General features: G+C 60.9%; 1 protein-coding gene across 2 annotated transcripts in view; it reads left to right on the top strand.

The window, feature by feature from the left end:
* PCDH1 (protocadherin 1) overlaps window positions 1–21,303 on the top strand; it is a 107,307-nt gene extending 86,004 nt beyond the window's left edge. The window contains exons 5-6 of one of the 2 annotated variants that reach the window (XM_064161463.1): window positions 15,796–15,838; window positions 20,349–20,433. In XM_064161463.1, the coding sequence (XP_064017533.1) occupies window positions 15,796–15,821 (26 nt within the window). In that variant the 3' untranslated portion in view covers window positions 15,822–15,838; window positions 20,349–20,433. Of the gene's footprint in view, window positions 1–15,795; window positions 15,839–20,348 lie in introns of both variants that reach the window. The other variant, XM_064161462.1, reaches the window with a different exon arrangement.
* Window positions 21,304–26,492: the final 5,189 nt, after the last annotated feature.

Here is a 26,492-nt window from a genome sequence, read left to right on the forward strand (position 1 = left end):
GGATCAGCTGCACCTTGGGTGCAGAGGGTGGCAGAGAGCATCACACAGAATCCCAGCGTGGAGAGCTTGGGAGGGACCCCTGGAGCTCAGCCAGCCCAAGCCTCCTGCTCCAGCAGGGCAGCCACAGCAGCTTGCCCAGCAGCACAGTGCCCAGGCAGGGGCTGGAAGCTAAAGCAGGGCAGCCACAGCAGCTTGCCCAGCAGCACAGTGCCCAGGCAGGGCTTGGAAGCTAAAGCAGGGCACCCACAGCAGCTTGCCCAGCAGCACAGTGCCCAGGCAGGGCTTGGAAGCTAAAGCAGGGCAGCCACAGCAGCTTGCCCAGCAGCACAGTGCCCAGGCAGGGCTTGGAAGCTAAAGCAGGGCACCCACAGCAGCTTGCCCAGCAGCACAGTGCCCAGGCAGGGCTTGGAAGCTCTCCACACAAGGAGACTCCACAGCCTCTCTGGGCAGCCTGCTCCAGGCCTCCAGCACCCTCACACCTAATGAGTTCCTCCTCCTCTTCACCCTCCTGGCTGCCACTTTGTGCCCTCTGCCCCTTGTGCTGTCCCTGGGCACCACTGACAAGAGCCTGACCCCAGCCTCTTGCCCCCCACAGCTCCTTTAGCTGTTGCTGAGCATTGCTCAGCTGCTCTCTGGGGCTGCTCTGCTGCAGGCTCTCAGCCTCTGCTCCTGCCAGAGCTGCTCCAGGCCCCTCAGCATCCTTGCAGCCTGCTCTGGGCTCTCCCCAGCACTTCCCTGACTCTCCTGATCCAGAGAGCCTGAACTGGACCCAGGATTGCAGCTGTGGCCTCACCAGGGCAGTGCAGAAGAGGAAGAGAACCTCCCTCAACCTGTTGGCCACACTCTTCTTAATGGCTCATTGGGCTCTGCCCAGTGCTGGGAGCTGAGAGCTGGGAGCTGGAGCTGAGCCTTGCTTCCTTCCAACCTGCCTGTGCTGGAGGCATCTTCCTTGCCCCCCACTGCCAGGCTGCCATGGTGGAGCTGAGAGAACCTTGTGTGTCCCCACACAGCCTCTTGCTGCCCTCTCTGTGCCCTGGCTGCCAGCACTGGAGGACTCTTCCTTCATCTCCTCCCTTCTATTGTCCTCCCCAGGGCATGGTCCCTGCTCTGCTCCCCTTTCTCCTCGGGCAAAATGGTGAATCCCAGAGCCACAGAGTGCCAGGGGCTGGCAGGGACCCCCAAAGCTCCTCCAGGCCAAGCCCTGCCAGGGCAGCAGCCCCCAGAGCAGCTCACACAGCAGCACAGCCAGGTGGTGGCTGGAGAGCTGCAGAGAGGGAGACTCCACAGCCCCCCTGGGCAGCCTGTGCCAGGCTTCTGCCACCCTCACAGGGCAAAAACTCCTCCTCCTGCCCCCATGGAGCTTCCTAGGGCTCAGCTGCCACCCAGTGCCCCTTGTGCTGGCACTGGCATCCCCCAGCAGAGCCTGGCTGAAGCTCCTGCCACTCACCTGCACATCTTCATAGCCTCTGCTGAGGTCACCTCTCAGCTCCACCTCTCCATCACCTCTCAGTTCCTCCTCTCTATCACCTCTCAGCTCCTCCTCTCCATCACCTCTCAGCTGCTCCTCTCCATCACCTCTCAGCTCCACCTCTCAGCTGCACTCCTCCATCACCTCTCAGCTCCTCCTCTCCATCACCTCTCAGTTCCTCCTCTCTATCACCTCTCAGCTCCTCCTCTCCATCACCTCTCAGCTCCTCCTCTCCATCACCTCTCAGCTCCTCCTCTCCATCACCTCTCAGTTCCTCCTCTCCATCACCTCTCAGCTCCTCCTCTCCATCACCTCTCAGTTCCTCCTCTCCATCACCTCTCAGTTCCTCCTCTCCATCACCTCTCAGTTCCTCCTCTCCATCACCTCTCAGTTCCTTCTCTCCATCACCTCTCTGCTCCTCCTCTGCATCACCTCTCAGCTCCTCCTCTCCATCACCTCTCAGCTCCTCCTCTCCATCACCTCTCAGCTCCTCTTCTCCATCACCTCTCAGCTCCTCCTCTCCATCACCTCTCAGCTCCTCTTCTCCATCACCTCTCATCTCCACCTCTCCATCACCTCTCAGCTCCACCTCTCCATCACCTTTCAGCTCCACCTCTCCATCACCTCTCAGCTCCTGCTCTCCATCACCTCTCAGCTGCTCCTCTCCAAGCTCCCAGCTCCAGCTCCCTCAGTCTCTCCTCCTAACAGATCTGTCCCACTCCCTTCAGCATCTTCGTGGCTCTGTGCTGGACTCTCTCAAGCATTTCCACATCCTTCTTGAGCTGGGGGGTGGGCAGAAGACCACCTCCAGCTCCAGTGGCCTCCCTGCTGAGGTGCTGGCAGGAAAGGAAGCAGAGCTGCAGCTTCAAATGAACTGATAAGAGCAGATCCCTGCAAGTGGGGAGATAGGAAGAAGGGAGATAAGTGCACCCCCCCCCACCCTGTGCTGCCCCCACACTCACCCTGCCTCCTGCTCCTTAGCTTGGAGAAGTTGTGGAGAGGAAGCTTAACCCTTGGCAGGCTGCAGGCAGGGGGAAGGGGCTGCAGCTCACCCTGGGGGGGGGTGTGGGCTGCAGAAGACCTTTCCATGTGCTTCCTCCCAGCTCCATGCTGGAGCAGAGGGGTTGGGGCAGGCAGGATTCAACCCCTGCCTCTCACAGCCTGGGGCACAAGGTGAAAGCTGAAGGCTTGAGCTGCTGAGGTTCCATTTGCTGCTTCAGAAGGTGCCCAGCCTGAGGCTGGGGAAGGGGCTGGAGGAGCAGGGCTGGGGAGGAGCAGCTGAGGGAGAAGAAGAGGAGGCTGAAGGGAGGACCTCATTGCTTTCTACAGCTCCCTGAGAGGAGGCTGGAGCCAGGTGGACTTTAGTCACTTCTCCCCACGAACAAGACAAGAGGAAATGGCCTCAAGTTGCCCCACAGGAGGTTTAGGTTGGCCAGCAGGAGAAAGTTCTCCACTACAAAGGCTCCTCCAAGCCTGGCACCACAGGGAGCTGGTTGAATGCCCACCCCAGGAGCTGTTTCCAAGAGGCAGAGCTGTGCTGCTGAAGGCTGTGCTTTAGATCCAGGCTTGGCAGAGTGAGAGAAGGGTTGGGCTGGAGGAGCTGGAGGCAATCTCCCCTCCAAAGGGGTTCCATAGTTCTACAGAGGTCATTGTGCTTGGCCCCAAAGACTGCAGGGCAAGCAGAGTGCCCCCAGGCTCCCTGGCAGGGCCAGGAGGTGCCCCAAGGCTGCCAGAGGTGGACAACTGCCCCCAGGCTCCCTGGCAGGGCCAGGAGGTGCCCCAAGGCTCTCAGAGGTGGACAACTGCCCCCAGGCTCCTTGGCAGGGCCAGGAGGTGCCCCAAGGCTGTCAGAGGTAGGCAACTGCCCCCAGGCTCCTTGGCAGGGCCAGGAGGTGCCCCAAGGCTCTCAGAGGTAGGCAACTGCCCCCAGGCTCCCTGGCAGGGCCAGGAGGTGCCCCAAGGCTGTCAGAGGTAGGCAACTGCCCCCAGGCTCCCTGGCAGGGCCAGGAGGTGCCCCAAGGCTGTCAGAGGTGGGCAACTGCCCCCAGGCTCCCTGGCAGGGCCAGGAGGTGCCCCAAGGCTGTCAGAGGTAGGCAACTGCCCCCAGGCTCCCTGGCAGGGCCAGGCTGCACTGGCAGTGGCCAGGGGCACAGTCTGCTGCTGCTGGCCACACAGTTTCTGCCCCAGGGCTGAGCAGAGCTCTCAGCAGCAGGGCTGGCACTGCTCCTGCTCCCTAATGCTCAGCCTTATCCCATCAGCTGGCAGTGCACTGATGCCAGGGCCATGCCAGGACACTTGAGCTGTGCTCCCCTCCATGTGTCCCCGGGGAGCACCAGGCTAGCCAAGGAGCCAGGCTGGAAGCCCAGGTGGGAGGGTGCAGGCTGGAGCCATCAGCCCCAGGGCAGGTTGGAATGTGGCAGGAGCAGGCTGGAGGAATGCTGCATCCCAGGCACGCATGGGATGGCAGCCCCCCGGGGGCAGCAGGTGGTGTTCCCTCTGCGGCTCCATAATGCCATTAGCCCTGGGGAGGGAGGGCTGCAAAGCCACCAGAGCCCTCTGCTCCCACCTGCCCCTCCTCCCTCTGCAGGGGGGGTGGGGGTGGGGAAGGGAAGTGGCAGCTCTGCTGCACTAAAGGTCTTGGAGCACTCCTGCAGGTACCACAGGGCTCACAGGGCTGGGAGGTAGGGATCAGAGAGTGACAGAGTCAGGCAGGGTGGCAGAGAGCTGCAAGCTGCCCCAACCCAGCCTGGCACCCAGCCCTGCCCAACCAACCAGCCCATGGCACTAAGTGCCCAGCCAGCCTTGGCTCCAACCCCTCCAGCCACGGCCACTCCACCCCCTCCCTGGGCAGCCCATGCCAGTGCCAATCACTCTCTCTGCCAGCAGCTTCCTCCTCACAGCCAGCCCCAACCTGCCCTGCCACAGCTGCAGCCTGGGGCCCCTTCTGCTGCTGCTGCCTGCCTGGCACCAGAGCCCAACCCCACCTGGCTACAGCCTCCCTGCAGGCAGCTGCAGGCAGCAATGAGCTCTGCCCTGAGGCTCCTCTGCTGCAGGCTGCACCCCCCCAGCTCCCTCAGCCTCTCCTCACAGGGGTTGTCATCAAGTCCCAACCCCTCTGCCATGCCCAGGGACACCCTACCCTAGAGCAGGCTGCACACAGCCTCAGCCAGCCTGGCCTCAAACACCTCCAGCCATGGGGCCTCAACCCCCTCCCTGGGCAACCCATTCCAGCCTCTCACCACTCTCCTGATCAACAACTTCCTCCTCACCTCCAGCCTCACTCTCCCCACCTCCAGCTCTGCTCCTCTGGAGGCAGAAGGCTCTGCTCACCTCCACTGCTGGTGTAGGAGGCAGGTGGCTGAAAGGAGATGTGCTGAGCAGCTGCAAAAGGTGAGCTGCCTGCTCTGCTGCCCAGGCTCTGCAGGATGGACATTGCCTGCTGGAGGGGGGGGGACACATGACACATTCTGGCCCTGCCCACCTCCTCTGGAGACCTTGAAGGGAGACTTTGATTCTGGGGTGCTCCTCACAAGACCCTTTGCCATGGCCAGTGCCCTTCTCTGGACCCTCTCCAGCACTTTAATGTCCTCCTTGTAGTGAAGGGCTCAAAAGTGAAGCCAGTATTAGAGGTGTGGCCTCAGCAGTGCTGAGCAGAGAGGGACAAAGTAGCTCCACAGCTGCCCTCACCCAGATGTCCCTGTGGAAAGGGAAGATGTGTTGGGAAGGAGCCACTGAGCTCCTGTCCACCAAAGGAAGCCCTCACTCAGCTGGCCAGGTGGGGAGCATCTCTTGCTGCTGATGCTGGGGGGGACTTGTCTGGGCTGCTGCAGGGCAAGGGATGGAGCAAGGTGAGGCAGGGGGTAAGGTGGTGCAAGATTCCAGCAGTGCTGGGATGCAAAGAGATGTGGGGTGGAATGGAATGGGATGGAATTGGATAGGGTAGAATGGGATGGGATAAGATAGAATGGAACAGAATGGGATGGTGTCTAGAGAGAGGGATGGTGCAGGAGAATGGCAGCAGTGAGTTGTGATGGAGGAGGGAATGGTGTCTGTAGGAGGGATGGTGCAGAACAGCATCAGTGAGATGTGGTGGAGCAGGGAATGGTGCCTGGAGGCTGTGAAGATGCAGAACAGCTCCAGTAAGCTGTGGTGGAGCAGGCAATGGTGCCTGGAGGCTGTGATGGTGCAGAGCAGCTCCAGGAAGCTGTGGTGGAGCAGGGAATGGTGCCTGGAGGCTGTGATGGTGCAGAACAGCTCCAGGAAGCTGTGGTGGAGCAGGGAATGGTGTCTGGAGGCTGTGATGGTGCAGGACAGCTCCAGTAAGCTGTGGTGGAGCAGGGAATGGTGCCTGGAGGCTGTGGTGGAGCATGGAATGGTGTCTGGAGTCTGTGGTGGTGCAGAGCAGCTCCAGTGAGATGTGGTGGAGCAGGCAATGGTGCCTGGAGGCTGTGATGGTGCAGAGCAGCTCCAGGAAGCTGTGGTGGAGCAGGGAATGGTGCCTGGAGGCTGTGATGGTGCAGAACAGCTCCAGTAAGCTGTGGTGGAGCAGGGAATGGTGCCTGGAGGCTGTGATGGTGCAGAACAGCTCCAGTAAGCTGTGGTGGAGCAGGGAATGGTGCCTGGAGGCTGTGATGGTGCAGAACAGCTCCAGGAAGCTGTGGTGGAGCAGGGAATGGTGCCTGGAGGCTGTGATGGTGCAGAACAGCTCCAGTGAGACGTGGTGGAGCAGGGAATGGTGTCTGGAGGCTGTGATGGTGCAGAACAGCTCCAGGAAGCTGTGGTGGAGCAGGGAATGGTGCCTGGAGGCTGTGATGGTGCAGAACAGCTCCAGGAAGCTGTGGTGGAGTAGGGAATGGTGCCTGGAGGCTGTGATGGTGCAGAACAGCTCCAGGAAGCTGTGGTGGAGTAGGGAATGGTGCCTGGAGGCTGTGATGGTGCAGAACAGCACCAGTGAGACGTGGTGGAGCAGGGAATGGTGCCTGGAGGCTGTGGTGGAGCAGGGAATGGTGCCTGGAGGCTGTGATGGAGCAGGGAATGGTGCCTGGAGGCTGTGATGGTGCAGGGAATGGTGCAGGAGGATGGCAGCAGCAAGCTGTGGTGGAGTAGCAGCGGTGCCTGCCCTCTGGAGCTGTGCTGTGGGAAGGGAGCTGTTGGGAAGAGCTGTTCCCATCTGGTGGTTGCTGCCAGGGCAGGCAGGGGGAGGACATTGCTGCTGGTAGATGATGTCCTGGGTGCTCAGCACCATAAAGGGTTAGCCAAGAGATGTCTGCAGAGCCCTGGGGGCCCAAAGCAGGGCAGGTAGAGGTGGCAAAGCTCTCCGTGCTGGGGGCTTGGCACCCTCGCCAGGCATTTGGGAGGGGGCACCTTGCAGTGCAGCCCTCAGCTGGCACCGTGTGGGCTGTGCTCCATCCTTCTGCCTGCCCCCTGGCTAGAGGGGATGCAGTGCTTGTGGGCTGGTTAAAGCAGTGCCAGGGAAGCTGACTCTCTCTGCTCTAACGCTTCAGCAAAGCACCCTGCTTTGCTTCCCTGCTGCTGCCCCCACACCATCGCAGTCCCCAGCCCTCCCCACCCCCACCCCGAGCCTCCCCAGCCCGTCCTAGCATGCTGCACTCCCCCCTCTCAGGCTGCTCTGTGTCCTCTGCTGTGTGCTCTGCTGTGTCTCACCCCCACAGCCCCACTCTCTTCCCCACCAAGAGCTGCTCCACCCCCCCCCCCAACCTCACTCAGCCTCCCTGTGCTGCATCATCCCTGCTCTCCCAGCACCCTGCACCATGCACTGGGGTCTGATGCAAAGGGAAGGCAGGGGAGAAGCAAACCAGGCTGTGGATGATGCAGATGGTAGCCAAAAGATAACCCCAGACCCTAACAACGATGGAGGTTGGAGATTGAGGTTGGTTCTCTGCTTGAAGGCTTGCAGGGGGGCAGTGAAGCCCTGCTGCAGGAGCTGGAGCTGCCTGCTGAAGGAGGCTGCCTGCTCTTGCCTCCTGTCTCATCACTTGAGCACTGTGGCAATCCCCTTCCAAGAGCAAAGATGCTCTTAGAGGAGCCCTTGCAAGTGGCTCTTCAAGGGCTGCTGCCCTGCATGGGGATAGGGATAGAAAGGAACACTTAGCAGCAGCACCAAAGTGAGCCTCTTCCCAAAGGAGACAGCCTGGCACAGTGTCCTTCACCAGGAGCAGAGGTGTCCTGGATGTCAGGAGAGGAGAAGGGAGCCACAGAATCACAGAGTGGTAGGGGTTGGGAGGGAGCTCTGCAGACCATCGAGCCCAACCCCCCTGCCAAGGCCAGGTTCACCTAGGAAAGGTCACACAGGAACATCCTCAGGTGGCTTTGGAATGCCTCCAGAGGAGGCTCTGCCACCTCTCTGGGCAGCCTGCTCCTGGGCTCCATCACCCTTTGAACTAAAGAACAGCCACACCAGCAGCAGAGCAGAGCCAGGCTGGAAAGAAGCTTCCCTTCCCCCTCCTCTCTGGGTGGAAAGCCCCAAGCAGTGCCCCCCTTTTCATCTGCCAAAGTTCAAAGGGAGGTGACTTATTACCCTGGATTCTGCCAAAGGAGCCCTGAGGCAGCTGGCAAGAGGATGCCAGGGAGTTCTGGGCAGGGCAGAGCCAGGGACTGAATGCCCAGACACAGCCTCCTGGCTATGAGGTGCATCCTTCTGGCATGGGAATGCTGAGGGGCATTTGATGGGCAGATGCTGAGGCAGCTGGCAAGAGGATGCCAGGGAGCTCTGGCAAGGGAGAGCCAGGGCCTGAATGCCCAGACACAGCCTCCTGGCTGTGAGGTGCATCCTTCTGGCATGGGAATGCTGATGGGCATTTGATGGGCAGATGCAGAGGCAGCTGGCATGAGGATGCCAGGGAGCTCTGGGTAGGGCAGAGCCAGGGACTGAATGCCCAGACACAGCCTCCTGGCTGTGAGGTGCATCCTTCTGGCATGGGAATGCTGCTGGGCATTTGATGGGCAGATGCTGAGGCAGCTGGCAAGAGGATGCCAGGGAGCTCTGGGTAGGGCAGAGGCAGGGACTGAATGCCCAGACACAGCCTCCTGGCTGTGAGGTGCATCCTTCTGGCATGGGAATGCTGATGGGCATTTGATGGGCAGATGCTGAGGCAGCTGGCAAGAGGATGCCAGGGAGCTCTGGGTAGGGCAGAGCCAGGGACTGAATGCCCAGACACAGCCTCCTGGCTATGAGGTGCATCCTTCTGGCATGGGAGTGCTGATGGGCATTTGATGGGCAGATGCTGAGGCAGCTGGCAAGAGGATGCCAGGGAGCTCTGGGAAGGGCAGAGTCAGGGACTGAATGCCCAGACACAGCCTCCTGGCTATGAGGTGCATCCTTCTGGCATGGGAGTGCTGATGGGCATTTGATGGGCAGATGCTGAGGCAGCTGGCAAGAGGATGCCAGGGAGCTCTGGGTAGGGCAGAGCCAGGGACTGAATGCCCAGACATAGCCTCCTGGCTGTGAGGTGCATCCTTCTGGCATGGGAATGCTGAGGGGCATTTGATGGGCAGATGCTGAGGCAGCTGGCAAGAGGATGCCAGGGAGCTGTGGCAAGGGCAGAGCCAGGGACTGAATGCCCATACACAGCCTCCTGGCTGTGAGGTGCATCCTTCTGGCATGGGAATGCTGAGGGGCATTTGATGGGCAGATGCTGAGGCAGCTGGCAAGAGGATGCCAGGGAGCTCTGGCAAGGGCAGAGCCAGGGACTGAATGCCCAGACACAGCCTCCTGGCTATGAGGTGCATCCTTCTGGCATGGGAGTGCTGATGGGCATTTGATGGGCAGATGCTGAGGCAGCTGGCAAGAGGATGCCAGGGAGCTCTGGGTAGGGCAGAGCCAGGGACTGAATGCCCAGACATAGCCTCCTGGCTGTGAGGTGCATCCTTCTGGCATGGGAATGCTGAGGGGCATTTGATGGGCAGATGCTGAGGCAGCTGGCAAGAGGATGCCAGGGAGCTCTGGCAAGGGAGAGCCAGGGACTGAATGCCCAGACACAGCCTCCTGGCTATGAGGTGCATCCTTCTGGCATGGGAATGCTGATGGGCATTTGATGGGCAGATGCTGAGGCAGCTGGCAAGAGGATGCCAGGGAGCTCTGGGTAGGGCATAGCCAGGGACTGAATGCCCATACACAGCCTCCTGGCTGTGAGGTGCATCCTTCTGGCATGGGAATGCTGAGGGGCATTTGATGGGCAGATGCTGAGGCAGCTGGCAAGAGGATGCCAGGGAGCTCTGGCAGGGGCAGAGGCAGAGACTGAATGCCCAGACACAGCCTCCTGGCTATGAGGTGCATCCTTCTGGCATGGGAATGCTGAGGGGCATTTGATGGGCAGATGCTGAGGCAGCTGGCAAGAGGATGCCAGGGAGCTCTGGCAAGGGCATAGCCAGGGACTGAATGCCCAGACACAGCCTCCTGGCTATGAGGTGCATCCTTCTGGCATGGGAATGCTGATGGGCATTTGATGGGCAGATGCTGAGGCAGCTGGCAAGAGGATGCCAGGGAGCTCTGGCAGGGGCAGAGGCAGGGACTGAATGCCCAGACACAGCCTCCTGGCTATGAGGTGCATCCTTCTGGCATGGGAATGCTGATGGGCATTTGATGGGCAGATGCTGAGGCAGCTGGCAAGAGGATGCCAGGGAGCTCTGGGTAGGGCATAGCCAGGGACTGAATGCCCATACACAGCCTCCTGGCTGTGAGGTGCATCCTTCTGGCATGGGAATGCTGAGGGGCATTTGATGGGCAGATGCTGAGGCAGCTGGCAAGAGGATGCCAGGGAGCTCTGGCAAGGGAGAGCCAGGGACTGAATGCCCAGACACAGCCTCCTGGCTATGAGGTGCATCCTTCTGGCATGGGAATGCTGATGGGCATTTGATGGGCAGATGCTGAGGCAGCTGGCAAGAGGATGCCAGGGAGCTCTGGGTAGGGCATAGCCAGGGACTGAATGCCCATACACAGCCTCCTGGCTGTGAGGTGCATCCTTCTGGCATGGGAATGCTGAGGGGCATTTGATGGGCAGATGCTGAGGCAGCTGGCAAGAGGATGCCAGGGAGCTCTGGCAGGGGCAGAGGCAGAGACTGAATGCCCAGACACAGCCTCCTGGCTATGAGGTGCATCCTTCTGGCATGGGAATGCTGAGGGGCATTTGATGGGCAGATGCTGAGGCAGCTGGCAAGAGGATGCCAGGGAGCTCTGGCAAGGGCAGAGCCAGGGACTGAATGCCCAGACACAGCCTCCTGGCTATGAGGTGCATCCTTCTGGCATGGGAATGCTGATGGGCATTTGATGGGCAGATGCTGAGGCAGCTGGCAAGAGGATGCCAGGGAGCTCTGGCAGGGGCAGAGGCAGGGACTGAATGCCCAGACACAGCCTTCTGGCTGTGAGGTGCATCCTGGTATGGGAATGCTGAGGGGCAGGGTGAAGGCATTCAGCAGGAGGGTGAAGCTCAGGGAAAGGTGGGACCTGCACAGCCAAAAGCTTTGGGTTTGCATGGCCAGGGTGGAGAAAAGAGGTGATGGAGAGGGCATGGGATCAGGGAATCACTCACTGCACTGGCTTGGAAGTGGCCCTTGAAGGCCACCCTGTCCAACCCCACTGCAGTGAGCACCTCCAACGAGATCAGGTTGCTCAGGGCCTTGAATGTGCCCAAGGGTGGCACCTCCACCACGTCTCTGGTGTTTCATTGCCCTCATGGCCATCCTCTTCATCACCTGGGAGCTTGGTCACATCTCAGGGGTTCAAAGCCACAGGTCACAGAATGTCAGGGGCTGGAAGGGACCTCCAAAGCTTATCCAGTCCAACCCCTCTGCCAGAGCAGGATCACTTAGAGCAGACCAAGCAGGAACACATCCAGGCAGGTCTGGAATGTCTCCAGAGAGGGAGGCTCCACAACCCCCCTGGGCAGCCTGTACCAGGCTTCTGGCACCCTCACAGGGTAAAAGAAACTCCTCATGTTTTCATGGCACCTCCTATGCCTCAGCTGCCACCCAGTGCCCCTTGTGCTGGCGTTGGGCATCACCCAGCAGAGCCTGGCTGCAGCCTCCTGGCACTCACCTGCACATCTTTATTAGCATTGATGAGGTCACCTCTCAGCTGCTCCTCTTCTCCAAGCAGCACAACCCCAGCTCCCTCAGGCTCTCCTCATAAGAGAGATCTTCCATTCCCCTTATCTAGTGGAAAGAGTGGAGTGGAGGAAGGAGCTAGAGTGGAGAGAAAGAAGGAGCTGGAGTGGAGAGGAGGAAGGAGCTGGAGTGGAGTGGAGTGGAGTGGAGTGGAGTGGAGTGGAGTGGAGTGGAGTGGAGTGGAGGAAGGAGCTGAAGTGGAGTGGAAGAAGTAGTTGGAGTGGAATGGAAGAAGGAATTGGAGTGGAGAGGAGGAAGGAGATGGAGTGGAGAAAGGAGCTGGAGTGGAGTGGAGAAAGGAGCTGGAGTGAAGAGGAGGAAGGAGATGGAGTGGAGAGGAGGAAGGAGATGGAGTGGAGTGGAGTGGAGTGGAGTGGAGTGGAGTGGAGTGGAGTGGAGTGGAGGAAGGAGCTGAAGTGGAGTGGAGTGGAGGAAGGAGCTGAAGTGGAGTGGAAGAAGGAGTTGGAGTGGAGAGGAGGAAGGAGATGGAGTGGAGAAAGGAGCTGGAGTGGAGAAGAGGAAGGAGCTGAAGTGGAGTGGAGAGGAGGAGGGAGCTGAATTGGAGAGGAGGAAGGAGCTGAAGTGGAGTGGAGAGGAGGAAGGAGCTGAAGTGGAGTGGAGGAAGGAGCTGAAGTGGAGTGGAGAGGAGGAAGGAGCTGAAGTGGAGTGGAGGAAGGAGCTGGAGTGGAGAGGAGTGGAGAGGAGGAAGGAGCTGAAGTGGAGTGGAGGAAGGAGCTGAAGTGGAGTGGAGTGGAGGAAGGAGCTGAAGTGGAGTGGAAGAAGGAGTTGGAGTGGAGAGGAGGAAGGAGATGGAGTGGAGTGGAGAGGAGGAAGGAGCTGAAGTGGAGTGGAGAGGAGGAGGGAGCTGAATTGGAGAGGAGGAAGGAGCTGAAGTGGAGTGGAGAGGAGGAGGGAGCTGAATTGGAGAGGAGGAAGGAGCTGGAGTGGAGAGGAGTGGAGAGGAGGAAGGAGCTGAAATGGAGTGGAGGAAGGAGCTGGAGTGGAGAGGAGTGGAGAGGAGGAAGGAGCTGAAGTGGAGTGGAGGAAGGAGCTGAAGTGGAGTGGAGAGGAGGAAGGAGCTGAAGTGGAGTGGAAGAAGGAGTTGGAGTGGAGAGGAGGAAGGAGATGGAGTGGAGTGGAGAAGAGGAAGGAGCTGAAGTGGAGTGGAGAGGAGGAGGGAGCTGAATTGGAGAGGAGGAAGGAGCTGAAGTGGAGTGGAGAGGAGGAAGGAGCTGAAGTGGAGTGGAGGAAGGAGCTGGAGTGGAGAGGAGTGGAGAGGAGGAAGGAGCTGAAGTGGAGTGGAGGAAGGAGCTGAAGTGGAGTGGAGAGGAGGAAGGAGCTGAAGTGGAGTGGAGGAAGGAGCTGGAGTGGAGAGGAGTGGAGAGGAGGAAGGAGCTGAAATGGAGAGGAGAGGAGGAGGGAGCTGGAGTGGAGTGGAGGAAGGATATGGAGTGGAGTGGAGGAAGGAGATGGAGTGGAGAGGAGTGGAGAGTAGGAAGGAGCTGGAGTGGAGTGGGTGGAGGAAGGAGCTGAAATGGAGAGGAGGAGGGAGCTGGAGTGGAGTGGAGGAAGGATATGGAGTGGAGTGGAGGAAGGAGCTGGAGTAGAGAGGAGTGGAGAGTAGGAAGGAGCTGGAGTGGAGTGGGTGGAGGAAGGAGCTGAAGTGGAGAGGAGGAAGGAGCTGAAGTGGAGTGGAGGAAGGAGCTGAAGTGGAGAGGAGCACTTTGTGGGGCCAAGTTTCCAGCAGCAGCAGCAGCAGCAGCAGCAGCCGCCCAAAAGCAGCATCCCTGCTGGCCTGGTGCTGAGAATTAGCCCAGAGGTCCATGTCTGCTTTGAGCCACAGCTATTCACCCCCCCCCCATCCCCGGGCACTCGAAGCAGAGTGGGTTGTGCTGGTGGCACATAATGCCCTCCTTCAGCAGCAGGGCTCCTGTGCCAGCAGCTCCCTGCGAGCAAAGGGACAATGCTGCAAAGAGCCTGGAGTGCCCAAGAGCAGCCAGTGGGCAAAGCAGGATGAAAGGCCCTGAACACAACGTTCCTGCCTGCTCCTGAGCTTGCTAAAGCTGCTCTTGGCAGGAGGAAATCTCCACAGCTCCCTTGCCTGGTTGGCTTTGGAGGGGAACAATTCCTTTGGGTCCTGCCAGTGCACTCCATGGGCTCGGCAAAGCATCTTCTGGCAGGGCATGAAGCGATGGCACTCAGCTGCTGCTGCAGCCTGGGAGTGCTCAGCACCCAGGGGCTCTGGAGGGGAGGAGGACAAGGGCCAGGGGGAGAGCCTCTGCCACGGTGCCACCTGAGCAGAGCAAGGGAACTGCAGGCTGCCCAAGCTGGTGCCCACCTGTGGTCTTCTTCTCTGGAGGCTTCTCAGCCCTCTCTTTGTGTGACCTCAGCTAGATGCCCACCTGGTGCCCACCTACTGTCTCCTTCTCTGGAGGCTTCCCAGCCCTCTCTCTGTGTGACCTCAGATAGATACCCACCTGGTGCCCACCTATGGTCTCCTCTGGAGGCTTCCCAGCCCTCTCTTTGTGTGACCTCAGCTAGATGCCCACCTGGTGCCCATCTATGGTCTCTTTCTCTGGAGGCTTCCCGGCCCTCTCTTTGTGTGACCTCAAGTAGATGCCCACCTGGTGCCCACCTATGGTCTCCTTCTCTGGAGGCTTCTCAGCCCTCTCTTTGTGTGACCTCAGCTAGATGCCCACCTGGTGCTCACCTACTGTCTCCTTCTCTGGAGGCTTCTCAGCCCTGTCTGGATGTGTTCCTTGTGCAACCTCAGCTAGATGCCCACCTGGTGCCCATCTATGGTCTCTTTCTCTGGAGGCTTCCCAGCTTTGCCTGGATGTGTTCCTGTGTGACCTGAGCTCTATTCTATGTCGCTGCTCTGGCAGGGGGTTGGACTCGATGGTCTGTGCAGGTCCCTTCCAACCTCTACCATCCTGGGATCCTGGGGAGGGGCCTGGAGCACAGCCCTGTGAGGAGAGGCTGAGGGAGCTGGGGGGGTGCAGCCTGCAGCAGAGGAGGCTCAGGGCAGAGCTGATTGCTGCCTGCAGCTGCCTGCAGGGAGGCTGTAGCCAGGTGGGGTTGGGCTCTGGTGCCAGGCAGGCAGCAGCAGCAGAAGGGGCCCCAGGCTGCAGCTGTGGCAGGGCAGGTTGGGGCTGGCTGTGAGGAGGAAGCTGCTGGCAGAGAGAGTGATTGGCACTGGAATGGGCTGCCCAGGGAGAGGGTGGAGTGGCCGTGGCTGGAGGGGTTGGAGCCAAGGCTGGCTGGGCACTGAGTGCCATGGTCTGGTTGGCTGGGCAGGGCTGGGGGCTAGGCTGGGCTGGGGGAGCTTGGAGCTCTCTGCCAACCTGCTGGAGTCTATGACTGGGCAGGGCTGGGTGCTAGGTCAGGCTGGGGGAGCTTGGAGCTCTCTGCCAACCTGCCTGGCTCTATGAGCCTATGTTCTAGGACACAGGTTCCAGTCTGCTTGCACAGAGTAGAGATGAACTCTAAGCTGCCTGCCCTCTGCTTTCGTGTCTTGCTCTCTGCCTGCAGCTAGGAGACAGCCAGGAGACAACTTCCCACCCACTCAGGAAGCAGGACAGCTGTGAGAATGCCCCCAAAGCCATGCCCCTGGCCAGTTGTGAGGGCATCTTGTCCCTTGTGCTGTTTGGGCTCCTGCTTTCGCACCCTGCATGGCTGTCCCCTGTGCCCTGGGTACTTTGGAGTGTGCCTGTTTGTGGTCCCTCAGCGTGTCCCCAGGCTTCCAGCTGGGCTGTGTCCGTGTCTCTGTGTCCCCACCTAGCAGGAGGTGTCCCTGCCCGTGGCTGGGGTGGGGTTGGAACCAGATGATCTTTAAGATCCCTTCCAACTCAAGCTGTCCCGGGATGCCAGCCCCGCTCCGTTTGCACGCAGGGGCTGGGGGGTGGCACAAGCCGGGTGGCACAAGCCAGGTGGCTTCAAGCAGGGCCAGGTGTGAGTCCTGCAAGGTGAGCTTCAGGGAGGCTAGGGTAAGGCTGGAGCAAGCAGTGAGGGGTCAGCAGTGGTGGCCAAGCAGCCTCCAGGCGAGGCTGAGGCAGTCCTGAAGGCGGCAGGCAGCAGAGGGATGCGGCGGGGCGCAGGGCAGGAGGGCTGGCAGAGGGCACAGGAGGGTCCTGAGGGTGGGTGCTGGAGGCTGCTGGGGCTGTGCAATGATGTGACCCTCTCGTCCTTTTTCTGCTCCTCATTAGAGTCCCCTGAGCGGAGCAGGCTGTGAAGGGGGTCAGCACTGAGGTATGTGCTTGGGGCTTCTGCCAGGCCTGATGTGCGTGCCAGGGGATGGGATGCAGGAGGTGGCTCCCAGCCACAGCTGCCAGAGCCTCCTCAGGAAAACCAAGGGGAACACTTGGGGTGTCTTAGCCCCTTGAAAGCAGCCACTGGGGCTTGGTTTAGGGCGAGATGATGCTCACACGCTGGTTTGCTGCTGCCTTTGGCCCTCCTTCCACTCCCATCCTCACTTCTGAGCCTTGCCCACCGTGCCCAGCATCGTGTGCAGCCTTCTTCTGCAGAGAGCTTCCTTGCATCCTGGGGTTTGCCATGTGTGCCAGGGTGACTCTCCTCTGCCCAAGAGCCCCAGGACTGGTGGCTGGAGGGATGTGGTGATGTAGGCAGAGCCCCCAACACGGTGTGAATGGCTCTGGTGAAGGGCTGAGGCTGTGCCAGTGGCTCTGCCCTTCACTGGCAGGAGAGGGGTTTGTGTCCCACGTGTCTCAGGTGCCCAGAGCTCCACCAGGGCTGGTTGTCAGCAGTGCAGTGAGGTGAGCTCCTGGCTGGAGAGATGGAGAGGACTTCTGTGAGGCAGGAGGGATGTCTGCAGCTCACAACAGCCTCAAGGTCATCACCGGCCCTGATCCTTTCGTGCCAGCGTCAGCACCAGGCTTGGTCCGCAGCAGGCGCTTGTGGCAGAGGGCAGTGCCACGGGATGGCAAGGGATGGTTTGTGTCTGGGATGGCTCTTGGAGGGGCACTCTGCATGGGAATGCCAAGTTTTGGCCTCTGAAGCCTTGTGATAGATCCTCCCTCTGTGAAGTACACATGGGTCAGGAAGGCCTTGCTGTGACTGGTGCATGAGGACTCCAGAGCGTGGGGCAGTGCAGCTGGCACTCAGACCTCCCTGGCTATGCCCAGCTAGAGATGCCCTCAGACACCTGACTCTCTCAGGGGCAGGTCTTTGGCACACAGAGAGACTTGGGTGCTTCTGGGGCAGGGACTGGTGAGCAGCAGAGGTGCCCAAGCTCTCTGGAGGGAAACAGGGGTTTGCCCACGCCAGCTTCACTGCTCCTGGGCATCTCAGGCTCCGTGGGAGAGCAGCCCCTGGCTGAGGGCTTCTGGCTGGGCTTGGGGCTGCCACTGGAGAGGCTTGCAGGTGCCTTGGCACACCTGGTGGTGAGCAGGGCAGGGGCTGCCCAAGGATGGTGCTTAGGGACTGTGGTTGTGCCTCGGGGCACTGGAGAGCCTGGCTGTGCTCAGGGCAATTCCCTGCTCCACGATGCTGTCAGTGGTGCCCAAAGGTGCTGGACCAAAGGTGCTGGAGCCTAACAGGATCCAGGTGATGCCATGCATCTGGTGGCAAGCTGGCTCCTGCTGTGCAGAGCCAGAGTGGGGAGCCCCTCCTGTGCAAGGTTCACCTCCAAAGCTCAGGGAGCTCTGCCCCACACTCTGCCTCCTGCTTCTCTTCATGCAGCCATGGCAGGGAGGGGGCAGATGCTGTGCCACGAGGAGCTGGGGCTGCCAGCCTGCCTGGGAGGAGTGAGCTGCCCAGCAGCCTTGGGTTCTGCTTCCAGATCTACCTTCCCTCCCTGGCTGCTCATGGGTCCAGCTTCCTGGGTGGCTGTGGGTCCAGCTCCTTGGTAGCCATGGGTGCAGCTTCTTGATGGCAGTGGGTCCAGCTCCTTGGTAGCCATGGGTTCAGCTCCCTGTATGGCTGTGGGTTCAGTTCCCTGCATGGCAGTGGGTCCAGCTCCTTGGTAGCCATGGGTCCAGCTCCTTGGTAGCCATGGGTCCAGCTCCCTATATGGCCATGGGTCCAGCTCCATCCAGCTCCCTGGTGAGCCATGGGTCTAGTTCCCTGCATGGCTGTGGGTTCAGTTGCCTGGGTGGCAGTGGGTCCAGCTCCTTGGTAGCCATGGGTGCAGCTTCTTGATGGCTGTGGGTCCAGCTCCTTGGTAGTCATGGGTGCAGCTTCTTGATGGCTGTGGGTCCAGCTCCTTGGTAGACATGGGTGCAGCTTCGTGGTGGCAGTGGGTTCAGTTCCCTGCATGGCTGTGGGTCCAGCTCCTTGGTAGCCATGGGTGCAGCTTCTTGGTGGCACTGGGTCCAGCTCTTTGGTAGCCATGGGTCCAGCTCCATGGGTAGCTGTGGATTCAGCTCCCTATGTGGCCATGAGTCCAGCTCCATCCAGCTCCCTGGTGAGCCATGGGTCCAGTTCCCTGCACAGCTGTGGGTTCAGTTGCCTGGGTGGCTGTGGGTCCAGCTCCTTGGTAGCCATGGGTGCAGCTTCTTGGTGGCACTGGGTCCAGCTCTTTGGTAGCCATGGGTGCAGCTCCATGGGTAGCTGTGGATTCAGCTCCCTATATGGCCATGAGTCCAGTTTCAACCAGCTCCCTGATTAACAATGGGTCCAGTTGCCTGCATGGCTGTGGGTCCAGCTCCTTGGTAGCCATGGGTCCAGTTCCCTATATGGCCATGAGTCCAGCTCCATCCATCTCCCTGGTGAGCCATGGATCCAGTTCCCTGCATGGCTGTGGGTTCAGCTCCCTGGATAGCCACAGGTCAGCTTCCTGGGTAGCCATGGGTCCATTGCCTTGGTAGCCATGAGTCCAACTCCATCAGTAGCTGTGGATCCAGCTTCTTATATGGCCATAGGTCCAGCACCATCCAGCTCTCTGGTAGCCATGGGTCCAGTGCCCTGCATGGCTGTGGGTTCAGTTGCCTGCATGGCTGCAGGCTCAGCTCCTTGGTAGCCATGGGTGCAGCTCTCTGGATGGCCACAGGTCCAGTTCCTTGGTGGCCTTGGGTCCTGCTCCTTGGTAGCCTTGGGTCCAGTTCCACAGGTGGCCATGAGTCCAGTTCCCTCACTGCCACATGTCCAGCTCTCCCCTCTGCCCACAGAAGGGTGCAGGTAGGCTGGAGATGTTCAGGCTCTGCTGCCTGTTCTCCTGCTGCCATGCCAGGCTGGTGGTGCCCAGCTGGTGATGACAGGGTTCTCCTCTGCTGCCATGCCAGGCTGGTGGTGCCCAGCTGGTGATGACAGGGTTCTCCTCTGCTGCCATGCCAGGCTGGTGGTGCCCAGCTGGTGATGACAGGGTTCTCCTCTGCTGCCATGCCAGGCTGGTGGTGCCCAGCTGGTGATGATGAGGTTCTCCCCAGCTGCCATGGCAGGCTGGTGGTGCCCAGCTGGTGATGATGAAGGTTCTCCCCTGCTGCCATGGCAGGCTGGTTGTGCCCAGCTGGTGATGATGAGGTTCTCCCCTGCTGCCATGGCAGGCTGGTTGTGCCCAGATGATGGTAATGAGGCTCTCCCCGCTGCCATGGCAGGCTGGTGGTGCCCAGCTGGTGATGATGAGGTTCTCCCCTGCTGCCATGGCAGGCTGGTGGTGCACAGCTGGCAATGATGAGGCTCTCCCCTGATGAGGTTCTCCCCTGCTGCCATGGCAGGCTGGTGGTGCACAGCTGGCAATGATGAGGCTCTCCCCTGCTGCCATGGTGCACAGCTGGCAATGATGAGGTTCTCCCCTGCTGCCATGGTGCACAGCTGGTGATGACGAGGTCCTCCTCTGCTGCCATGGCAGGCTGGTGGTGCACAGCTGGTGATGACAAGGTTCTCCCCTGCTGCCATGGCAGGCTGGTGGCACCCAGCTGGCAATGACGAGGCTCTGCCCTGCTGCCATGGCAGGCTGGTAGCACCCAGCTGGCAATGACGAGGCTCTCCCCTGCTGCCATGGCGGGCTGGTGGCACCCATGTGGCAATGAGAAGGTCCTCCTCTGCTGCCATGGTGCACAGCTGGTGATGATGAGGTTCTGCCCTGCGGCCATGGCTGGCTGGTGGCACCCAGCTGGCAATGACGAGGCTCTCCCCTGCTGCCATGGCAGGCTGGTGGTGCACAGCTGGTGATGATGAGGTTCTCCCCTGTTGCCATGGCAGGCTGGTGGTGCCCAGCTGGTGATGATGAGGTTCTCCCCTGCTGCCATGGCAGGCTGGGGGTGCACAGCTGGTGATGATGAGGTTCTTCCCTGCTGCCATGGTGCACAGCTGGCAATGCCAAGGCTCTGCCCTGCTGCCATGGCAGGCTGGTGGCACCCATCTGACAATGAGAAGGTCCTCCTCTGCTGCCATGGTGCACAGCTGGCGATGCTGAGGCTCTCCCCTGCTGCCATGGCAGGCTGGTGGCACCCAGCTGGCAATGCCGAGGCTCTCCCCTGCTGCCATGGCAGGCTGGTGGCACCCAGCTGGCAATGATGAGGCTCTCCCCTGCTGCCATGGCAGGCTGGTGGCACCCATCTGACAATGCCAAGTCTCTGCCCTGCTGCCATGGCAGGCTGGTGGCACCCATCTGACAATGCCACGTCTCTGCCCTGCTGCCATGGCAGGCTGGTGGCACCCAGCTGGCAATGCCAAGGCTCTGCCCTGCTGCCATGGCAGGCTGGTGGCACCCAGCTGGCAATGCCGAGGCTCTGCCCTGCTGCCATGGCAGGCTGGTGGCATCCAGCTGGCAATGACGAGGCTCTCCCCTGCTTCTCCACAGATCTCCGGCCTCTGCCCGATGTAGCCATGACTGGGACCTGTACCCGGGAGTGCACCGAGTTCGGGCACTCGGACAGCTGCTGGATGCCAGGCCAGTCCTCCCCCAGCCGCAGGCCCAAGAACGCCCTCAAACTCTCCACTTTTGTGCCTTACCAAGACAGAGGGAGCCAAGAGCAAGTCGGCAACGGCAGCCCCAGGCTCTCGGATGAGCGCAGCACCAAAATGGCCAACCTCCGCCTGCTCCCCACGTACAGTGCCTTCTCCAACAGTAGCCATGAGCCCTGCAAGGACTCTCCCCTGGAAGAAATTCCTCTCACCCAGACCTCGGACTTCCAACCGACTGCTACGCCCTCCTCCCAACCCGCCAAGAGGGAGATCTACCTGTGAGGCTGGGGGAGAAGGAGGAGGAGGAGGGAGAGGGGCAAAGGGAGCAGAGGAGCTTCTGAGGACCGTTTTAACCCTTCGATGCTTTTACCCTTCTCCAGGTGGCCTGGGGAAGGGGGGGGGGGTTCTGCTGCCAGCCAGGGTAAGGTCAGGCTGGGCTGAGAGGAGCAGCCTTTTTTTAGCCCCCCCCTTGTTTTCCCAGGCTGGGGGTGGAAGGGGTGGGGAGGATGGGAAGCATCCCAACCCCTCTTGTTTCTGGCCGCATCGCCAAGGGGAAGGGCTGGGCAGGCTCCTGGCAAGGAGGGCAACGGCTGGGGGGGGGGGGGGAGAGAGAGAGAGAGAGAGAGAAGGGCTGATGTACCAAAGGTCCACGCAGAGCTTGGGGCTTAGGATGAGGAAGGAGGCTTAGGATGATGCCTCCTCCCCCCCCCCCCCACCGCCATACGCACGCAGAGAGAGGCGCTGGGAGCGAGCTGGAGCTGTCCCTGTCCTGTCTCTTTGGCTGTAGACTCCTGTAAATAGGACTCTTAGGAACGACAAAATCAAGCCCTCGCCCGATGGGAAAGGAAAAACCTCTTTGTTTGTTTTCCTCTCGTCCTGGAAACAAAAAAAAGACCTTTCAACAAACCTCCCCCCCCCCCCTTAACCCTCCAACCACACACAGCAGCAGCAAAGACAACGAAAAACGTGGGGGGAAAAGAAAAGGAAAAAAGGGGGGGGGAACAAAAACCCAAATCCACAGCAAAAGGAAGCAGAAACAAACCACAGGGAAGCAAATTCCAGCTCGGAATGGTTTGCTGCTTGGAAGAGCCCTCGGGAGAGCAGTGCCCAGCCCACACTCGTGTTCTATATTGTAAATAAGAGATGTGAGCAGGTCCTGAAGCAGCAGCTGGGGGAGCTGGAGAAGAAGATGAAGAAGAAGAAGAAGAGGGGGTGGTGGTGGGTGCAGCATCCTGGCTGGACCGCAGGGACTTGGCTCTTTTTGTTTCTTTCAGCCTGGATCTCTTTCTGAACGTTGTCACTGTGCCCCACAAGCTGCAGGGTCCCTAGGGCCTGCCCGGTGCCATAGGCAGGGTCTGCTTTGGGTGGGGGTGGGGGGAGGGATGGATGGGGTTGGTGGGGGGTAGGGGCAGGGGGTGGGGGGGGGGTTGTTGTCAGTGGAGGAGGGATGGGGAAGCCCCCCACTGAAGGGACCGGCTGGGTCCCCACGAGCCCTCAGCCCGACTCTGCTGGCAGGGGAGGTTGGCACAGGCTGTGCCTCCTCCGGGGCAGGGGGTGCCCGTGAGGCCCGGCTGTGCCATGCCTTCCACCTCCCCCCCCCCCCCTCGCCTGCCTGTAAAGCCACCATTGCCTTTGTGAGGAGGAGCTTTGTCTCAGGGTCACCCCGGGGGCCGCCGAGCCCCTGCCTGCTGGACTCCCGCTGCCCTTAGGCCACAGGGCCACTCTCCCGGGGTCCAGCTCTCTCTTCCATTGTCCAACGTCCACCAGGCTCCCTGGCAGCTGCCCCTGCTGCCCTGGCATCCTCGGCTCCTTGGCAGGGTACCCAACCCGCGTGACACGGTGGGGAGACGACCTCCTCGCTGCCCAAGGGGGCACCATCCTCTTGCTGCCCAAGGGGGCACCATCCCTTTGCTGCCCAAGGGGACACCATCCCTTTGCTGCCCAAGGGGACACCATCCCTTGCCAACCACGGGGGCACCATCCTCTTGCCAACCAAGGGGACACCATCCCTTTGCTGCCCAAGGGGGCACCATCCCTTGCTGCCCAAGGGGGCACCATCCCTTTGCTGCCCAAGGGGACACCATCCCTTTGCTGCCCAAGGGGACATCATCCCTTTGCTGCCCAAGGGGACATCATCCCTTGCTGCCCAAGGGGACATCATCCCTTGCTGCCCAAGGGGACATCATCCCTTTGCTGCCCAAGGGGACACCAACCCCTTGCTGCCCAAGGGGACACCATCCCTTTGCTGCCCAAGGGGACACCATCCCTTGCTGCCCAAGGGGACATCATCCCTTTGCTGCCCAAGGGGACACCAACCCCTTGCTGCCCAAGGGGACACCATCCCTTTGCTGCCCAAGGGGGCACCATCCTCTTGCTGCCCAAGGGGACACCATCCCTTGCCAACCAAGGGGACACCATCTCCTTGCTGCTCAAGGGAGCACCATCCTTAGCCAACCAAGGGGACACCATCCCTTGCCAACCAAGGGGACACCATCCTCTTGCTGCCCAAGGGGACACCTTCCTCTTGCTGCCCAAGGGGGCATCATCCCTTGCCAACTAAGGGGACACCATCCCCTTGCTGCCCAAGGGGCCACCACCCCAGAGGGGCATGCCTGGGTGCTTGCCTGAGCCTCAGGAGCTGGGGCAAGAGCCTGGCTTTGGAGGGCTCCAGCTGTCCCCCCGCCCTGGCAGGAGGAGCTCTAGGGGGGGGCTCCTGCCTCATTCCCGGGTAGCCCTTCCCGGCCCTTCCCTGCCAGGAGGTGGGGAGGGTCGGTGCTGCACCCTTGTTCTTCCCGTGCTCGTCTTCATCTCTGGGATCTTCCTTAGGGAGCGAGGTGCAGCGGCAACTGCAGGACAGTTCCCCCCCCCCCCCCCCCCCTTCCTCCATGGCTCATCCTCACCGCGGGGCTGGCGGCACTGGCACCCCGCAGGGACAGGCTCCCCCCTTCCTCAGCCTGCCCTGCCATAGCTGTAGTGCCTGTCGGGGTGCAGCAGAGCCGGGTCCGGTCCCCCCCCTGCCTCCTTCCCCCCCCGCTCCCCACCTCCAGCATCCCCCTCTCTGAGCAGCTCCTGCCTCAAGACGTGACCCCAGCTCCCCGGTGTGGCTCTGGCTGGCCTGAGGGGACCTGGGCGACAAGGGAAAGGTGGCAGAAGGTGCCCCGCTGGCACTCCCTCCCTCGTCCCCCAGCCCTGCTCCTCGCCTTCCCTGGGTGGCACCGCCCCGCGTCGCCCTGGCACCTTGCGGGATGCTACCCGGAGGAGGCAGGATCCTCCTCCCGGCCTCCTGCTGCTGCTGCTCCCCACCTGCAGACGGTGGTGTTGGGGGGCATGATGGGGCAGGGGGGGTCCCCTCCAGGTGGGCGCGATGCTCTGGGCGGATGTCCACCTGGGCATCCCTCCCCACCCCCCGTTCTAGCCGTGGCCACCCCGGGGTTGGGGGGGGGAGGGTGGGGGTGGGAGAATGGGGGGGGGGGGGCTCAGGTTGCCCCCTGGCGTGGCTGCCTGAGCAGGTCAGGCTCCCGAACTCGTTTTTATTGTAGCTCTGTAGTTTCAGGGCCAAACTGGGCAGAATGTGCAATTTTGGCCACAAGTGAGGCCAGGATCTTTTGACTCCACTGCCAACCTGGCTGCTGGTGCCTCCCCCCTCGGCTCGGGCAGTGGCAGTGGGCAGTGCCCCTCTTGGGGCACCTCCCAGGACAGCGACGTAGCCACAAGTGAGGGGTTGCTTGTCCAAGACCAGCTGCTCCTATCCCTTTGCTTGCATTGGGGGGGGGGGGGTGGGGTGGGGGGGGTGGCGAGGGGGTGGGGAATGGGTCCCTGCCTTCTGCTGGGGGTCACCAGAGGGACCCTGGAGCCCAAAGCCCTGTGGCTGGAGCTGCTGTCTTGTCTCCTGGAGCACCTGGTGATGTTCTCGGTGCATGGTGCAAGGGGAGGGTGAGTGCTGAGGGGGTCCCCTGAGGGGTGGGAGGGTTGGGGTCTTGAGGGGTGGGGGCTGGGGATGGGAGGGATGGGTGCTGGGGATGAGGGATGGGTGCTGGGGATGTGAGGGATGGGTGCTGGGGATGTGAGGGTTAGGTGCTGGGGATGTGAGAGTTGGATGCTGGGGATGAGGGATGGGTGCTGGGGATGTGAGGGATGGGTGCTGAGGATGAGGGATGGGGGCTGGGGATGTGAGGGTTGGGTGCTGGGGATGTGAGGGATGGGTGTTGGGGATGAGGGTTGGGTGCTGGGGATGTGAGGGTTAGGTACTGGGGATGAGGGATGGGTGCTGGGGATGTGAGGGTTGGGTGCTGGGGATGTGAGGGATGGGTGCTGGGGATGTGAGGGTTAGGTACTGGGGATGAGGGATGGGTGCTGGGGATGTGAGGGTTGGGTGCTGGGGATGTGAGGGATGGGTGCTGGGGATGTGAGGGTTAGGTACTGGGGATGAGGGATGGGTGCTGGGGATGTGAGGGATGGGTGCTGAGGATGAGGGATGCGGGCTGGGGATGTGGGAATTGGGTGCTGGGGATGAGGGATGGGTGTTGGGAATGTGAGGGATGGGTGCTGGGAATGTGAGGGATGGGTGCTGGGGATGTGAGGGATGGGTGCTGGGGGTGTGAGGGATGGGTGCTGGGGATGTGAGGGATGGGTGCTGGGGATGTGAGGGTTAGGTGCTGGGGATGTGAGGGATGGGTGCTGGGGATGTGAGGGTTAGGTGATGGGGATGTGGGTTAGGTGTTAGGGATGTGAGGGATGGGTGTTGGGAATGTGAGGGTTGGATGCTGGGGATGAGGGATGGGTGCTGGGGATGAGGGATGGGTACTGGCGATGTGTGCCACAGGGAGGAAGGGTTGGAGGGGATAAGTCTCCCGGGGGTTGCACAATGGTGTGGTAGAGTTGAGTCTTTGAAGTGGAGCAGAATGGGGAGAGGGCTTTGGGTAACTGGGGGGTGATGGTGGAGAGAGGATGGGGGTCTAGGGTAGTGCAGGGGGCATCTGCAGGGGAGAACAGAGGGGCAGTGGGAGAGGCTCTCCAGCACAGCACCAAGGGCTGGGAGGCTTTGTGGGGTGCAACAGGGATGGATCCTTGGGGGAAGGAGAAGGAGCTGGACATTGATCTTGGGAGTGGGATTTGTCCTGGGAGGAGTATTTGTCCTGGGAGGGGAATTTGTCCTGGGAGAGGGTTGAGGGATAAGGGTAGGGGTGGGAAATATGCCAATGCCAGTGGGGCTCAGTCATGGGGTGGGGAGGGGGAAGGGTGAAGAAGAGGTGCTGGGGGAAATGAGCTCATTTGCACAATTATAAGCCAGAAGGATAAAGCCTCTGTGCACGTGGGGAGGGAGAGAGGGAAGCTCCCCCACGAGCTCCAGCCTAGATGAAGCACAGGGATGAGGAGGAGGAGGAGGAGGAAGAGATGGTGACGGTGGTGGTGATGATGGTGATGCTGGGGTGATGCTGGTGGGATGGTGATGGTGGTGGTGAGCTGGTGGGATGGTGATGCTGGTGGTGATGGTGATGCTGGTGGGATGGTGATGCTGGTAGGATGGTGATGCTGGTGGGATGGTGATGCTGGTGAGGATGGTGATGCTGCTGGTGCTGGTGGGGATGGTGATGCTGCTGGTGCTGGTGGGGATGGTGATGCTGGTGGTGATGGTGATGCTGGTGGTGATGCTGGTGGGATGGTGATGCTGGTGGGATGGTGATGCTGCTGGTGATGGTGATGCTGGTGGTGATGCTGGTTGGGATGGTGATGGTGGTGATGATGCTGGTGGGATGGTGATGGTGGTGGTGATGCTGGTTGGGATGGTGATGCTGCTGGTGATGCTGGTGGTGATGGTGATGCTGGTGGGACGGTGATGCTGGTGGGGATGGTGCTGGTGGTGCTGGTGATGCTGGTGGTGATGCTGGTGGTAATGGTGATGCTGGTGGGATGGTGATGCTGCTGGTGATGCTGGTAGTGATGCTGGAGGGGATGGTGGTGGTGTTTCACTGTATCTCACACTGCACTAGGACAAGCCAGGGGTAAAACCAAAGGTGTAGGGGTTGGGGGGGGGGGGGGG

This window comes from Pogoniulus pusillus, chromosome 22 (assembly GCF_015220805.1).
Source record: "Pogoniulus pusillus isolate bPogPus1 chromosome 22, bPogPus1.pri, whole genome shotgun sequence".
Taxonomy (NCBI): Eukaryota; Metazoa; Chordata; class Aves; order Piciformes; family Lybiidae; genus Pogoniulus; species Pogoniulus pusillus.